Raw genomic sequence first — 18,159 nt, 5'->3', positions numbered from 1 at the left:
CCCCTTTTCTAGCTTTCAAATTGGGGTCACTGGCCACATCTAAAAAACAAATCCTCTGTAAGGCTACACATGTATTGTTATTGCTACTTTTTATTACCCATCTTTCTATTCAGGCCCTCTACTTTTCTTATTTCAGGCTCTTGTTCATATCAATGCATGGTTGCTAGGGTAATTTCGACCCTAACAACCAGATTACTGAAATTGCAAACTGGAGAGCTGCTGAATAAAAAGCTGTAATAACTCAATGAACACAAAAAGATAAAAAATGAAAACCAACTTCAAATTGTCTTAGAATACCACTCTTTACATCATACTAAAAGTCTAAAGGCAAACAACCCCTTTAACAGATGAAAAGCTTCCATGCACATTTTTATGGACATGATGGACACATTTCGCTCTGGAAGGGTATTCCAGAGGCACCTCAAGTACACAGAACTCCAACTTTATGGCTGTAGGACCTAAAAGGGTTGGCGTGTGTAACACATGGAATCCCTCGTATTTTCCTTTCTATTTAGGCAATTCACCATTTAATCATCCTACAAAGTATCCACTGTACAAATAAGAGACTTTAAGGCAGTGCATATGGTTTCACTTTGCCTAATTACTGCCATGTACGCAGAGCAAAGGAAGGGAAAAGAGATGTTATTGCATATTCCAAATCCAAAATCCTCTTTGCAAATAATAAATCACATTTTCTGTCTCAGTTAATACGGCCAGATCCAGAGATTCAGTGTCTGACCAATCTGCTGTACATTCAGATTTGAAAGATAAGAGTCCAATGGTTATGTATTGAGCTGGCAGAATACACTGCTGTGCTTGCTACTGGCACATGCATTTGCACTGATGCTATTTATCCCATGCGCCTACACCTAATCAATTTTAGCTTCAATGTGTATTGGTGTGTAAATAATATTGAAGTAAACCTTACTGTCAGTTATAAAAGGTGTGGCCCCTGGATGCCTCTAAGTAGTGCAGGACAACCTGTAACCCTACTTGATCAAACCCCCCCCCCCAACCACTAACATTATTGAGTCATTGTTGTATAAAAGGAACACAAGCAAAACGAGGCTGCCCACAAAATAAGTCACTTTTTAATGGGGCACTTCTCTGGGCAATTCACTTTTAGTATAATGGCACGTGTAGCCTTTCCAGGAGTTTTGTTGCTCAGGTGAGAAACAGCTCAGCAAGTGGAAGACAGAATGCTCAGGACCATAACCCACTGGAATCACACATAACTTTGGAGCAGTCAGCGACAGTTGTGTGTGCATCTGGTGCCAATCACATTGGTGGGGAGTGGTTTTAAACACTAAATACAACCAGGCATTGGATGGAATGGCAAACTTTAAAATGATGGGCAATATAATTATATATAAATCTGGGTATAAATAGAATGAATAGTAGGCCCCTGCTTGAACCGCTGCAAATCACCGGATACAGCATTTGAAAGCTTGTTTTTAAGTAGACAGAGATCTTCACAGGAGATATCACTAATTTATAAGATATTGATGAAATCTAAAGATTATCCTATTGACAGGTTCCGTCAGAATTGGGAGCAAGAACTAAATATTAACGCAGCCAAGTCTCTTATCCCTAAATATTGGAAATAGGTAAATACCCCAACGATAAAAGAATGGTTACTTAAAGTACAAGAAATATTCCAGTATAAAAATCTGAAACAGGTTAAAACTGAGCAAAACCAACAAATACGATTTACTCGCAAATGGTTTCACTGGATCTCTTTTATTGAATCAAGAGACTATCAAGATCTAATCCTAAATAAGTAGATTGGGTAATATAGTAAAAGAAACCACTGCCCCTGGTGTTTTCAAACTAATCAGGGTTATAACAGACCCCCCGGCTTTCGCCAACCCCCGGTCCTCCTTCCTCCTCCTCCTGCTTTCTTTCTTTTTTTTTTCTCTGTAAAATACTTTTAAGGGAATCTCCTCCGAATAAGGAATATACATCTGTTCCTATCTATATATATGAAGTAGATTTCTGAGTAGAGATGGGAATGTACTAAGCTTGTATGTGGTTTTATTCTTTTTTTAAAAAAATGTGCAGTTCACCCATCTTCAACAAGTAACAGGGGAGGGGGTATTGGGAGAGAAGCAACATTCACTCCAATTTTATGAAAATAATGGGTCCCATAAAAATGTTATATCTGGGGCCCCAAACAATACTAAAGAGAGTCCAGTTAGCAGCATTTACATTGTGTTATTCTGTTTCCCACTATGTGGCACTGTGCAGAAAAACATACAATAATCCCTTTGATTAGAGCATGTAACATTAAGCTTGTGACTTTCTTTCAGGCTATTCTGGGAACGCTGATGCCCAAGAGCCAATGACACATGCAGTTTGACAGAATGGGTTCAAACTTTCATCAGCAAAGCCCAATCAGTAGGAATAAGCATTGCAAATTACATTTAAGACAGGGGTGGAACACATTATTCTGTTTGTAAAGTAACATATCAGCATAGCTGCATTCTCCAGTCAATGTGCTTGCTTTGATATATCTGGGGACTGGGGAGATGTATTGTGCCAAGAGACAAGCAGACCTATTCTGAAGGGACTTTGGTGAGTTTGAGTGCACTGGTTGAAACACCGTAACCAAGCAACAGCAGGCAGTTGCCATGATGATCTCCCTATGTTGTAACTGAAAAAAGGCAAAGACCTGTAACCTGTCTTTGACAGCTGTCTCATCTATAGTCTTGTGACAGTGTAGAATGAGTAGCGGTGGGGGGCTGGGGTGGTCACCTATTAAGGTCTGTATCTGCTATGTCTAATTGCTTTGCCATGAACGTTCTCAAGAGGAAATGAGTTTGCATTAAAGAACATTTAGGAAGGGTTTACCCTCCGTTTAGTTTCCTATAAACAGAAAAGTAAGGGGATACAGAATTTTGTATTTACAGACTGTTCCTTTTCTGTATATGTGTGAGCAAGCATAATGGATGTGAGCTGCCATATTGTTTCCATCGAAGGCACAGATGTAATTTAACTGTGGAAGTTAAAGGGGTGGTTCACCTATAAGTTAACTTTATAGAATGGCTAATTCTAAGCAACTTTTCAATTAAACTTAATTTTTTCTATTTTCTAGTTTTTGAATGATTTGCCTTCTTCGTCTGACTCCTTCCAGCTTTCAAATGGGGTCACGGACCCCATCTAAAAAACCAATGCTCTGTAAGACTACAGCTGTCTTGTTATTGCTACTTTTTATTTCTCACCTTTCTACTCAGACCCTCTCCTATTCATACTCCAGTCTCTTGTTCAAATTAATACAGGGTTGCTAGAGTAAATTGGACCCTAGCAACCATATTCCTGAAATGGCAAACTGGAAAACTAAAAACTAAATAACTCAAAAACCACAAATAATAAAAAAATTAAAGCCAAAAAAAATTGTCTAAGAATATAAAACTAAACAACCCCTTTAAAGGAGGTTAATCCCTTTTAATGCATTCAAGACCCTAGATGTCTACTGCAGGTCTTTATATATTCATAACTCTCTATACGTGGGACTTTTCCTGCAAATGCAATGTTCACCCAGAAGGTACATGTAGTCTGTTCCTACTGAACTTGGCACATTACTGAAGGAAGGGGATCCTGCCATAGGCAGTGCCTCATTGCTACTTAAATATAGGCAGAAACGGGGTGTTGGAAACAGTTGCATGATAGTGTGGCCAGATCAAAAGGAGAAAAGAATGAGAAAGAGAGATCATGGGACTAGTGTTGCCACCTGGCCGGTATTTTACTGGCCTAGCCGGTGAAACACCAGCCAAGGCCAGGGCCGGTATTACAAATTTACCGGCAATGTAGCTGCCGGTAAATTTGTAATACACCTAAAAAAAGCCCATGGCCTGCCCCCAGCCTGCTCCAAACTTACCTTTTTCCTGGGCTTCTTGCCAAATTTGTGTGTATGGCTCCGCCCCCTTTGAAGTCACGACCCGGCCAGCCAATAGCGCATCACGGTCCCGCCCCCTTTATCGTCACGGCCCCACCCTTTTAACACCGCCCCCTCCACCTGCCGGTATAGATTATTTTAAAAGGTGGCAATCCTACATGGGACATGCAAGAGAAACCCTGAAAATCGCATCTCTATATAACTGAGGTATCACAGGCCTCATCCTTCTGGTGCTTTGGCAATTTTTGTGACTTTCGGCAGATGCGCAGTTGACAAAAACCCGAAGGCTAAAAGCCCGGGGTAGCAGCTAGACTGGGGGGAGGGGTGTCTATGTAGGGTAGGGTTTTTTTTAATAACGGGTTTACTTCTCCTTTAATGTGGTTGTTCACCTTATAAAAACTATTTCAGTAGAGTTGTTTTCAGATTGTTCACCATAAACAAAGCCTTTTTTCATTGATTTCCATCTTTTATTTTTTAAAGTTTTCCTAAAATTGAAGGTTAAAGTGTAATGTTCCTGACTCTGGGGTTTCAATCTGGCAGCTCAGTGTTCCAGGAGCATGCTGAACTGTTACAATTTGCTACATTTAATTGCTACACTCAATTGATATATTTATCAGCAGTAGGTGTGGAATATTAGTAACTGTTGTATCAATTCTAACAGCTGCCTTTAATGAAACTCAGGGATTTTGCTCAGCAGGGCTAAAGATAACAAATGTACCAACTAAATGTATCAATTTATAAAAGTTACAGAGTCGGCGACCCCCCCAGCTGGTTTAGAAGGTGAAAAATGTACACTTCAATATTAGGAAAACGGTCACAAATAGAAAGTAACTGGAAAAGGTCTTTATTTCTGGTGAACTATCTGAAACCAACTGAACTGAAAAAAGTTTTGAAGGTGAACCACCCCTTTAACACCACTCAGACAATACACACTATTCTTTATTTGCTGTGTGTGTGTTCTGTTATAAAACAAGTTTGGCGACTCTGTGATTTCAGGACGGGAAGTACCAGTAAATACATTATCCCTGCCGATGCTGCGACAAAGCAAAATGTTAAACAACACAATCAACAGGAAATAAATAGAGACATGAACATTCCTATACACCTTAAATGCATGGTGATGTGAAAATAAGTTACACTTTGCCCGCACATATAGGCAAAAGTTATACATCCTCCGTCATTGAACATCATTTTTACTGACCACAAACCAAACTTGTATTGGGAAGGTTGGAAGGATTGCAATCTGAAATGTGTTGGAATTAACTGCAGGTCCAAGATAGTGGTAGTTCTAGGGTTCCCTAGCCTCATTGATTGAACTTTACCGGAGTTGGCTCATTGGTGCCGGTCGTTTTTGGCACATGTACCATTGCAAATGGTGTCAAGTTCAAATTAACTTCCATCTTTGCACATTGTATTTGCCGCAATGTGTTAATACTATAGTTCATGGAAATATATATTATTAGTATGGATGATGGGTTTTCATTTGTAGGGGTTGAATTTGATGGACTTTGTCTTTTTTCAACCCAATTTAACTATGTAACTATGAAACTATATATATAAAAAGCACCTGGGTAGAACAGCAGAACATACAGTAGCAAATCATTCTATACATAAGAACAGACAATACACCTGCAGATTTCAGGTCTCTGCTCAACAAGATTATATACTGTCACCTGACACCACACTTTCATTTCTTTCTGAAAATCTCAAGCGAAAGAATAATAGAAGCACAGCCTACGGATATACCTTTTGATACACTACATAAATATGTGCAAGTCCCATTACCAGCAGCCACTCCCCATAATGTGCAGGCAGGAGCTGGAATCCCTTGCTAAGCACCATGATTCACTAATTCTGTTCTAAGGTTCTTCACCTGATGTCATTTCCCCTGCAACCTGATCTCAAAGCCTTAGAGAACCTTTATTGCAGTTAAACTAATTGTATTTACTCATTTGATATCAGTTAAATATACTGGCATGGGTTACTCTGCACAGGTGCAAGCACCTTCTTATTGGCATATCTATGCCCTTAAAGGGATAGCATCAATAATTTATAGGTAATATAGTCCTGCTATGCCCGCACTTGCAATCAAGGTCTCAGCATCTGTTGTGTTTCTTGCTGTTTACACTTTACACCAGGTCTAGTACAGCTACAGGTTACTAACCTTGACTTAAGTTTGGCAACTTATCTTACATTACCCACTAATCATACAGAGCCCATGCCAGGCTTTGAGTGCCATGAGAGAATAAATAGGAGGTACTCCTTGATCTGCACCAAACATATAGTAGTCAGGCAATTAGGAGGAAATGTGAAGAGACAGTACATGCCCTTGTTGGTGGAAACATACAAACAAAAGAGATATACATTATCTCTTGCATAGAAGCCTGAAACACATGGATCTGTTTAGTACTTCAAATTGTACATGTATGTTACCACAAGCTCATCACGTCTCTAGAATCCCACACTCCCCCCCCAAACTACAAATTCCACTCTGAGAGGGGAGATTAGCACTCAGAGGATGAGTTTGGACAGCCACATTGAGACAATCATCAACATTAGCTTACAAGTGACTTGTCAGCAGTGGTTAAAGATTAGTACATCAATGTACCACACAATGGCAGCGCAGCAGTGAGAGACTCTCACAAATGTGCTTATGTATCTCAAATAGAGGGGAAGTTACATTTAAAAAAAATATATTTTATGTATATTATGTATGTCAACTGGAAGTCATTTCACTGTGTCAACTACTGCACTGTAATGATAGTCTTAAATAGAAGATCCATTTGAACTTTCAGTATGATGTAAACAATGGTTTCTAAGGCACCCTTCTTTGTGTGTGTATATATTTTCATTATTCTGCACTGTAACTGTTTTTTAGTCTAGTAACTTAGCTCACTGACCCTAGCAACCAGTAAGTATGCCTGCATTACAGAAGGCACAATTGTACATATGACAGATAGGGCTTATTAATGGTAGGGCAGTGAGGCATCTGGCTACTTGCTAGTTAATGAGCAAATAGAGGTGGTAATAGTTATAAGCCTTTGAAGGTGCTGTTGTGAGTCAGACCTCAAGAAAAACTCGAATGGAAACTAAAGCTGGCCATAGACGCAAAGATCTCAGAACGTGTGTGGAGAGTCCCAACATTTTTCGTCCGGCGGAGATCGGTCGTTTGGTCGATCGGACAAGTTAGTAAATTTCTGTCGGCTGCGCTTAATATCTCTGCATGTATTGCCAATCGTACGATTTTCAGTGGGAGACTGTCACTAGCTTTGTCTATCGTACGATTGCTGTCAGGGGCAGAACATCGGCTGATCTGTTCTTTAACTACTTTATTTGGTCGGAGTGGTAAGACTTTGATCTGAATGGTTAGTGGCAGGTCAGGAGATGGGAACATTGATTCGTACGATCGGATCTTTGCGTCTGTGGCCATCTTAAAGCTGTATAAATGGAGGAATCCGTTTTTCCGGAATCCATACATTTGGCTGTGTTAGTGCAACAACAAACAGTTTCCCCCACTGACCAGCAAAGTGTTATTTATGTTAAGTACAATTATGGGCTGCATGAACCTTGAACCTGCTTATTTTCTCACCTACAAGGCCATTAGGAAAGCATGGATCTCATCACTACTCTCTCCCATTCATCTGTCACTCAGGCTCAAACAAATCACTCCAGTCCCAGGAAAGCAAATTACTTTTAGGGCAGAGACATACGCTCAGATTCGGGGAGATTAGTCGCCCGGCGACAAATCTCCTCTTCTTCTGGGCGAATGATCTCCCCAAACTGCATGCCCCTGCCTTCCCGCAGGCTAGAATGTAAATCGGTTCTCGGAGCGATTCGTTTTCCGAAGTCACCGGAAGTTTCCTTATGAGGTCCTTAAAGGAAACATGCCACTTAAATCCCCTAGGCCCGGGCCTATGTGGCCTCACCACAAATCCGGGCCTGATTGTTCTGGGTACAGTGGGGATGGCAGAGGGTAGTGGCCATGGGCAGGAGGGGGGGTCCCCTGGTACCCCCTAGTCCAATGTTGGACCGAGGTGCAAGGGACAGTGCATTTAAATGTTTGCATTTTGCACTTTGCCATTCGTTAATTAATAAGTGAATACAAAGAAAACTAAAGCAGCCTTAAAATGCATCATAGTTTATGTTTCAGGATTCTGTACCAACCCAAGGTGACCACAGCAGTGAAGTTCAGTGTCCCCATCTTTTGTGCTGGTTTGTTGCACATGATCTGGGCAGTAAATCACAACGTAAAGTATATATCTTTTATATTACAGGAAAGACAAGATGCAAGTCTAATTAGAAATTAATTCAGATTCACATTACATGGCAGCTCAGAAACCAGTGTGTTATGGATCAGAATTTGCCCTGTAGCATTAGACAAAGATGATTTTCTGCTTGCTGATTTCAAAAGCCCGTAAGTTTAGCTTCATAACAGAAGCCCAGAGCTCACTAAGCATATTCAGCGCCATGTTTGCTCAAAAGACAGTCTAACAAAATCCAAGATGGCAACCAACATTGAAGGCCTGGATCATTACTGTTAAAGGACTTTTAATGATATTGGTACAGTAAGTGCAGTATATAATATACACAACTTATAGCCATAGTCATTTTTAGGCTTCAATTCTCCATTAATGGTGACCCATTTATTGGATTGATGGCAATCAGTAACACCAATTACCCTTAAATTAATTTACACTGATCTGAAGGACCCAGGTCCCTGCAAATCCGATGTGACCACTAGTGTTTAACTATTGGTTCCAGATTAGAAAGCTGCTTTGCACTTAATTTACTTCACATTCTAATTGCTAAAAACCAATGCAATAGGACTTAGTCCAGTATTCTAACATTGCAAATGCATCAGTCTTTTCCTTGCTTCCCTTCAATCTCTTCTATCAAACTATGGCTTCTAATTAACATGACCTTCACCCAGCGAATCAAATTAGTGGAGATGTTAATATCTCAAATGTTAATGCAATTTCTCAAAATGTCAACACAGCGGATTGCCAACAACATCATTCATTTACTCAGCACCATGAAGAGCGGCGGCACCCAAAAGATTCTGCGACCGATCACTACAGAATCTATTGTTCAGGCTCCATTTCTGCAACAATATCAATATGTAAAACCAACAGATAAGCACTTTATATGAGAGCGTACACTGTCCTTAGGCATGCTAGAAGTTAATGTTTGATCCAACCTCAATAGACCTGGAACGCCACACCTTTCATGTTGGAAGTTGTAGTGAGTTATTCACATCCTGCTCTCTATGAGTAACTGATACATCACACAAGAAAGCTGAGCTGAGGTTTGGGAAATCCAACTTCCATACAAAACTAGATGATCCAGAGGCTCATACAAATCCCCTGAATCCACTCAGGGACAGAGAGGGCATGTGCTGAACTAGAACTCTCAGTCATTCCTGGAGACTGAACCAGACTCGGTTTCCCTGACAGTAAAAAGATGAGGCTGTAGTTGTAACTACAGCAGCCAATTGCATCTGTGGTTTCATTTTACAATTTGTGATAGATTGACAAAAAAATGCTGATTGGTCACTATAGGCTACTATAGGATACTGTTATAAATGATGTTAGTAAATGAGCCACTGGCAAATCTATATCTGAACTAGAATATATGAGAAAAAAGCAACAGTTTTGGTGCCATAAACAGGACACTGGGTTGCATATTTTCTCATAAGGCCAAAAATGACCCAATATGTATATTCACCTTTATACCTTTGATTATTGGGTTAAATCTCCCTTTTTAACACAGGAAATTCCTGTATCTTAGCTTCAAAGGCAAAGTTGGCATCTTCTTCTTCAAAAAAAATGTTTGATTATAGAATAATACTGTTTTTGTTCACACCTAGCCATATAATCACATGCAACTGAAATATGGATGTCCCTAGACCACCTTATTCAGATACATCATCCCCAGTCCCTTGGTACCTACTTATTCTTCCAATGGAAACGGTCATTTCATTAGCACCTCCAGGACACACACTGAGTGCCAGACAGAGCATTGCAAAGTGATGTGTATACACAGGGTATTAATTACACCCTACTGTAAAACACAAGGATATATATATACATCTTTGTAAGTCAAAGCATTCTGGTGTCACTTGTGTCACATGGTACCTTAAAACTTTATCATCTATCTATCTATCTGTAGTATATAACTACCTACAGTATCTATCTATCTATCTATCTGTAGTATATAACTACCTACAGTATGTATGTATCTATCTATCTATCTATCTATGGTTGTATCAATATGATGTATCAGTGAGAATAAATGACAAAAGTTCTATACTCTCCAGCAATTCTGTAGATACAAATACATAAAAAAGAAAGGTAAGGGTCAGTGGTATTTAGGGCATAATGAGGAGTCAGGGTATTATGCGAGTGTAGGACACAGTGTGGCAAGCTCAGCCACCCAAACTCTCAGTACCCCAAAAGCCATTCCTGCTCCTCAATAGAGTCAGGGAAACGTTACACCATGCAGCAGCAGCAGTAGAGCGACTTGCAAACAATCAGCCCCATAGCCAGACAATGGAAGTGCTTCCCCAGCACATAAACCTTCCCCTCCATCTCTCTCACACACACAGTCAGTAGGTAGTTGGAATAGAGCGCATTTAGCGCAAGGCACAGCGTAGCACGTCGCGCACAGCACCCCCGTACAGATAAAAGAACTCACCAAGACGACGGCGAATCTCTCCTCCAGTTCACCTGGCTCTGGCATGGGCAGTTTGAGAGGCAGGTTGTGCCCCCTGAAATCAGTCTGGTTAGAATCCATACTGCCAGCGTTCCCCATGTTGATGATGATGGGCAAAGGAAGGCCAAGGCAATCACAGATATCCACCAGCAAAGAGCAGTGTGTCCTTCCTCCCCTGCGTCCCTAACCCCCAGCTAAACAGAAAATGCACAGTACTTGCAGCCAAGAGATGGACCCAATGTACGGACAGATCCAAGCTTTTCCTTCTAGCACAATCCCAGCAATTGCAGCAGCACCCTGTCCCCGGGTATCCTCCGGAAAACGCCCGACTTCTTTCCTATGGAGGGGGTAGGGGGCACGGATGCCATCTGCATGTTGCACAATTTACACACTCACACCCGCACCACCACTCCCCGCCTGCTCCGCTGCTGAAGCGAGTGTGAGAGGTGCACAAGAGACTCACAGGAGCAGCCAGCGTGATCCAGCCATGGAAACTCCCTTTATTGTCCAAGGGGAAGGGAAAAGCTCCCTCTAGCGATCTATCGCCTGCACTTGCACTTTCCACAGGGAGGGGGTCCATTTACTATGACACTGGCCCCCACTGCTAATCAGGTAGCCAAAGTCCCCTTGTAATCGTCATAAATGTTTATATTGTAGATTTTAAGGCAATTGTAAGTCAACTAGGGGTTCTGTGACTGTATAAAGGCACATGGCTGGAAACTCTGAGTATCACTCTTGTGTTATATGTAGGAATGCACCGAATCCACTATTTGGGATTCGGCCGATTCCCCAAATCCTTCGTGAAAGACCAGGCAGGAAAGGAAAAAGTGGAAAAAATTCTTCTTTTGTGACGAAAAGTCATGTGATTTCCTTACCTGCCCCTAATTTACATATGCAAATTAGGATTTGGTCTGGCCAGACACACGGATTTGGCTGAATCTGAATCCTGCTGAAAAAGGCCTGAATCCTGCATTCCGTGTATCCCTAGTTATAAGGGATGATGTACCCCCTACTGTAAATTATAAGGATATTAGAAGTCACTGAGGAGTTATGTGTGTAATATGTAACACAAATGACATAACTAGCACCACCTGTAACTATTAGCATCACTAAAAAACATTTATAAGAATAAAGTCAACTTGGGGGGGGCTGTTACCCGTAGGACAGCATTTGATGTGCAGCCTCTTGTCTTTGATTGCTATGGCACTTCTGTGATCTCTGATAGCCTTATCTTTATCTTTTACTAATATTAAACAGATGAGACAGTAGAGTTGTATAGGGGTTGCAAAGCACATATATTGATCCAAAGCAGTTACCCCCAATGGGCAATCAGATATTTACAGATATTTTTACATTTGGCCATGGCCTTTTACAGGTCTAACCTTTGGCCAGGAGCCTCTTTGAGAGCTAACAATTGGTTGGGCACAACTTATGATATTTTTACAGATACAGGAAAATGTTAGTGTATCAGTCATTCAGTGATACTTCCAAGAAAATCGCTATCTCTATTCTATTTGTAGCTAGACATGAATTGATGTTGGTTTGTAGAGGCCATCCAAATGCTTAAAGACCTTTCTGCCTCTACTGCACTTGATTCTCTTATATACACCTTAAACTGCTTGCGACACAACATCCTCTCCAATTTAACCATCTCTGTCTTACCCTGGAATAAAACTCACCAAACAGTCCAAGTTTAATAAAACTGCAACATAGGCCACAAAACCACCACAACTATTTCTCGGTTTAAAGAAACAAACTAATTTACATTGCAGAGTTACCCATTTAACACCAAAATGTAAAGGCTTTGTGAGCTGCTTCTGCTTTTACATCTGGCCTCCTAAACATTTGCATAGTAGCATCAAAATAACCCATGTGTTCACCCATGAAGATATGCAACTATGCTGATATCTAGCACAACTGGTAGTGGCATGTTACAAGTACACCCATGTTAGTGCCCACAGCCAATCTGACAGGCCCTCATATAGGCTTATATGGCTATGGAACGCCTTGGTATTTTTCAATATCCTTATAGTTTAAGAAGGGGTGTATTATTGCATACACACTGTACACTCCACACAGATGCATGAAGATAAATTATGAGTTGAGATCTCAGAATGCTAGGTGATAATTAGAAATAGCTCAGCAGCGCTAAAGATGAATTCAGTAGGATATGCATTTTCAAGCCTTCCCCTGTCCTATGGATTGTTCAGTCAATCTTTTAGCCTGAAAGCAAATTGCGAAGGGACAGAGAGAGATTCACACTTGCTATAAATAAACAGTTGTGCAGTTGTGCCAGTGTATTTTAGCAAGGTTGAGCGAATTGCTATCGCAAACATCACTTGCCAGTGCTAAGGAGTCACTTTAAGCCCATGTTTATTTAACTGCACATCATGCAGGAGATAATGAGTAGTGGACATAGTAGCCATTATTTGGCATTTTAGATGCGACAGAGCATGCGATAAATTTGTATTTTTGCCATTATTTTTGTCCCTGTCATTATATACAGTACTTATTTACTAACTATGTTATATATCATTCTCCTATTTCTCTTCAAGACTGTCATTAGATCTACTGTCTGGTTACTAAAGTAAGTAGGACCTTATTAGATTACCTTTGCACCGATAACACCCCTGCATAATGGAGTCCTGGTAACAATAAAGTCACAACAAAGACTGGGAGTGGGTTGTATACTGGCAATCTAATTATCAATCTTGCAAGGACAAACATAGAGAAGCGTCAGTAACAAAAAACATAGCTTTTTCATGATTAAAAAGTATTTTCTAGTGAAGTGCGAACTAGATACCCGCGGGACCCGTGGGTTGACCTCTGGGTCGGTCGGGTTTGGGCCGACCTCGCACCCCCCCTTTGCGGATGGGGAAGTCAGGCTCGGGCGGCACGGGTAGAGGGAATGTGGGTGCGGATCGGGAAAAACTGACCCACACATGCAGCACTTAGTTCAACTTTGCCTTTGAACTAAGTGCTGCATGTTATGGGCTAGGCTTGAATTCCCTGCAGGTTATTGGAAAACCCCATTATTAAACTTTCCAAAGCAATCTGCCAGTTTTCAGGGATGATCACAAATTTGCATACAGATTAGTGTCTGAGACAAATTTACATAAATATCAGTACAGAATGGGATTTCCCAGAAGCTGCTCTTTGCTACTTTCACTTTGGTTATTGAAGCGCTCCTGACACTTATCTCTGTGCTCTTAATGTATTGCAGTAATGCATCAATAAAGACCATAATAACCTGCCTGGATATTGTAAAAGGCTCATTATCACACCATCACACTTTTTTGGTCCATTGCAACATTAGATTTTTATTCTAAGCTTCATAATCAAACAATCTGCACAGGATATAGAAAAAGTCCATGGGCCCTAAGTTATCAGGGAAGCGTTACATCCTTCACCATCAGACATAACCCAGCTATCCAGCCTCTTGTGTAAGAGGCACATTATGAATTGGGCTCAGTTATAGATAACCTGTATTAATAACCCAAATTTGGCATGTGTGATATACAGAGACCCTAAAATACAAATATTTGAAAATAAATTCTCAAATAGTTCTACTAATTCTGATTTGGGTGGACTGGCCTCCTCATTAGCCTAGAATTTTAACTGAAATGTACAGCAGTCAGTAGGCAGTATTTTTACTAGACCAATCTTCGCTGAAGAAGAGGAGCCCATGACTAAGCACCCTGAAGGGTGTGAAACGCGTAGGGTGGATGTAGATGAAGCTATATTTTTAATTTTTCTACCAATAAATTTATCTTTTAACTGAATATCTCTGGTCTTGTGGATCCGTTTGAGTGCCGGTCAGCCCTGCTTCTTTATCTTCCCTAATTCCCTGAAAACAGTTTCAGGAAATGGTCTGTGGAAGGGTGACATTTGCATGAAAATGGGTAAAGTTCTAGAGGGATTGGAGAAGTAACTGGAGATATTGGGGCATGAGTGAGATTGACTATGGGATCCCAAAAAAATGTTCCAGGATATGGTCAACTATAATATGAGATTACTAGACTGGAGACATAGCAATCCCAAAGAATGAGTTCATATTGGAAGGAAATGTACTCTGTCCCCTGCACTAGGGAGTGTGTATTTGACCCATATACTGCAGAGTGCAACTGATCCCCAGCGACTTCAAAAGCATTCATAAGGTGAATATGGCCTCCCTATATCACCCTGTAGTCTCCTCTGAAACCTCAAGGAACATTTTGCTTCCTCTGTGCTTTCACTGCCTCCTCTTATACTTTACTACAGTGGTTTTCAGATTTTTTTCTTTTTATTCACAACCCTTTCTGAGTCCAACATTGCGCTAGGTCTCCCCTTTAGCTGATAGGAAGGTTATAGATGTATGAAGAACAAGTACAGCCTATGAGTGCCCATTCAGGCACAAAACGTGTCAGGCTTACATGTCCTAATAAAGTCTTTTTTAACTTAATCATATTTGGGCTACTGCTTTACTATTGAATGGGCCTCATCTCACCTGGAAATCTATATACTGAAGAAAATTGATTGGCAACCCTTGGACTGGAGCTTGCACTGGTTAGGGATCTATTTAATTACTTCTCATTTTTTCTTTTCTCTTTATTTTGCATTTATTATTTGAGGATAGAGCTACACACAATTACTTGCATGTTGCTATACAGTGCAGTATATTAGCCTAACTTTACCAAAACAACCTTTGTGCTGGGCTTTCATGAATATCTTGGGAGAGGGGTGTTCACCCCAAATTTCAACTTAGCTGAACCTAAGGTTGAGCGCAGCCACAATCACGACCCCGTAGTGGGAGTTAGACCCACAGTTTATTTTAGAACCACTACTCTACAGTCTGATAATGATGTTGGCTGCATACAAATTACCAACTGTACAGTCTATTGTTACCAGTTTATGGAGAAATGTACTTAACCAGGTTCACTACTGAATGCCTCAGCTGGCATTTCTTTATCTGACTTGTTCCATAGGGTACTATTGATTTAATGATCAGCACATACAATAAAGTATCCTGGTTTGTTCTAACTATCAGATCTTCTAACTAAATCACATTATTAATGCAAGGGTTGTTTCTTCTCCAAAACAGGTCAGTAATGATACATTGGTATGATAGTGTGGGAAAAATATAACAATACATTTGTCCCCAGGGGTGCTGGTCATTTTAGTTCATTAAAAGCAGCATAGGTTGGACATTCCCGATTCACATGCTTTTTTCCCCTATAACATTTTAATTTTTACTGAATATTAAGTAATTATTAAAAAAAACTGAAGAAAAAATGCAGTTGCTTTCACTACAATTGTCTTACTACATTCAGTTGTTAATTTTCCCTTTAACAAGTGTTATCAGGGTGCCTGCTTTCTCTTTTTTATTTTAACACTAGCTCGATTTTTCCTTTATACCAGAGAGGAGAACTGTAACAGTTGTTTGGGAATTAATATCTCTAATGCAGCTTTGAAGTTTCCAGCTATAAATAGGAGCTGGGAAATACCTGACTGTACAGGCGGCTGGGTAAACACCTGCAGCTTTTCCTCCTGGAATGGCTGTGCTCTACATTTCATTAACTAAAGCAGATGCTGTTTATGGGCTCAAAAAAACTATTGATTCACTTCTTAAACACTTTCATGGCTGCAGGCAATACAACACATTCTTTTAGGCAGCCATATGTATACATCACAGCTTTCTTTCGGGGGCTCAAAGATGGGGGTGACTACTTTGGGACCCCAGCAGTTGTTGGTGGGAAGAATTAAAAAAAAGTAGTAATGCAGCACACATCCCCCTCTGACTGCACATCACTTTAAGAGAGTGACATTAATAGCCTCTGGGATGGGACTGTGTGAGATAGCAAGTATACAGGGCTGGATTTCCTTTTTTGGCGCCCCTACGCCACCTGGGTTCTAGTGCCAACCCGCAAAATCACCCCCCCCTGCGAGCTCATACGCTGCCTCCTAGGCCACCAGGTCCTAGCGCATGCCCACAAACACATGCACATCCCCTCCACAAGCACATGCACATACGACTCCCCAGTGCACCTCTAGATGCCCCTTTAATCCCCCTTAAATTTTGCCACCCTAGGCCTGGGCTTTTGTGGCCTCACCACAAATCTGGGCCTGCAAGTATAGTAGGGAGAGATGACATCTATAGCAGCAGTAGGGATAATAGTCTCTGGGAAAGGACTGTGACTGTGGGACAGCAGGTATATTAGAAAAAGATGGTGCCTATAGTAGCAGTGGCATAATAGTCTCTGGGAAAGGACTGTCGCTGTGGGACAGCAGGTATAGTAGGGAGAGTTGGTGCCTAAAGTAGCAGTGTGACAATAGTCTCTAGGAAAGGACCATGGCTGTGCAATAGCAGTTATAGTAGGCTCCTATAGTAGCAGTGGGATAATCGCCTTTGGGAAGGGACTGTGGCTGTGGGATAGTAGGCATAGATGAGAGAGATGGTGCCTATAGTAGAAGTGGGAATAGTATTCTCTGGGAAGGGACTGTAGTTGTGGGATATCAGGTATAGTAGGGAGAGATGGTGCCTATAGTAGCAGTAGGATAATAGCCTCTGGGAAGGTACTCTGGCTGTGGGATAGTAGGTATAGTAGGGTGAGATGGTGCCTATAGTAGCAGTTGGATAATAGCTTCTGGGAAGGGACTGTGGCTGTGGGATATTATGTATAGTGCATCTTATGCAGGCCTGAGATTTAAAGGAAACACTCCCTTCTAGTAATATATTCATCTGAACCAGGCTTTTGCCTAACTCACTCCCCTGCAGCTGTAGTTGATCTATACTCCCTACCAGATGCTGTGTGCTGTATTTCAGTAACAGATGTCAAGCTGCTGTTTGCACTTCCTCATAGTAAAGAATAATGTGTGTTTTTCCAGTTCTGTAAAGCTCTTGAATAAGTCATTTTTCCAGACCAGATTGCCTATGAATGGGGGCATCTTATATCATGAGTGTCTATGTAACGACAAAGAGCCCTTGACTTGCGCTCTTGTTAACCTCTCCTACAGACTCCGGATCTTGCTGTACTACATAATGACACAGCTACAGTGTAGCCGGGAGTTCTGCCAGGGGCATGTAAATGAGCAATGCTTATAAGCAGCGCTTTCAAGGAATCCATAAGTCTAATTAAATGCAAGGATAAACTTTCCCTTTTCACTTTTTATTTTTGAAGGTTTATGTACCATCGCCTTAAACCCATCAACTGTATTTTTATTAAGTGATGGAGCATACATTATACAAATAACGTCTTTTTATTGGCCCTAAATCCTTCAACGCACATTAGTAAATGGAAGCCACTACTTTTCTCACCTTGTGTCCTTCTGCCTCCCCCATCACATCCTTGATCTGTGTCTTCTCCTTCTGCTCTCTTATGTTATTTCTGTTCAGCTGCTTTTGTTTTACAGTTATCTATTTCCCTTATTTGTTTTTTTCTTACCCCTCCCACCTTTTTTTGAAGAATTTTTCAGTTTTTTTATGTCTTTCCATTAGGGTTTTAGTATCACACTGGGGGACTGATTTAAGATTGCTCAATTTTTCTTTATAAGAAAACCCTGCACGAGTTTCCTAA

At 40.9% G+C, this 18,159-nt stretch overlaps 1 protein-coding gene across 8 annotated transcripts in view; it reads right to left on the bottom strand.

Annotated features, from left to right (window-relative positions):
• LOC108702264 (formin-like protein 2) overlaps positions 1-11,113 on the bottom strand; it is a 105,899-nt gene extending 94,786 nt beyond the window's left edge. For 5 of the 8 annotated variants that reach the window (XM_041579212.1, XM_041579211.1, XM_041579217.1 and 2 more), the window contains exon 1: positions 10,589-11,113. In XM_041579212.1, coding sequence (XP_041435146.1) covers positions 10,589-10,705 — 117 coding nt within the window. In that variant the 5' untranslated portion in view covers positions 10,706-11,113. The remainder of the gene's footprint in view (positions 1-10,588) is intronic. The other 3 variants (XM_041579216.1, XM_041579215.1, XM_041579214.1) reach the window with 1 other exon arrangement.
• Positions 11,114-18,159: the final 7,046 nt, after the last annotated feature.

This window comes from Xenopus laevis, chromosome 9_10S (assembly GCF_017654675.1).
Source record: "Xenopus laevis strain J_2021 chromosome 9_10S, Xenopus_laevis_v10.1, whole genome shotgun sequence".
Lineage (NCBI taxonomy): Eukaryota > Metazoa > Chordata > Amphibia > Anura > Pipidae > Xenopus > Xenopus laevis.
The sequence above is the reverse complement of the archived record's forward strand: the minus strand, read 5'-3'. Positions and strand labels throughout refer to the sequence as shown.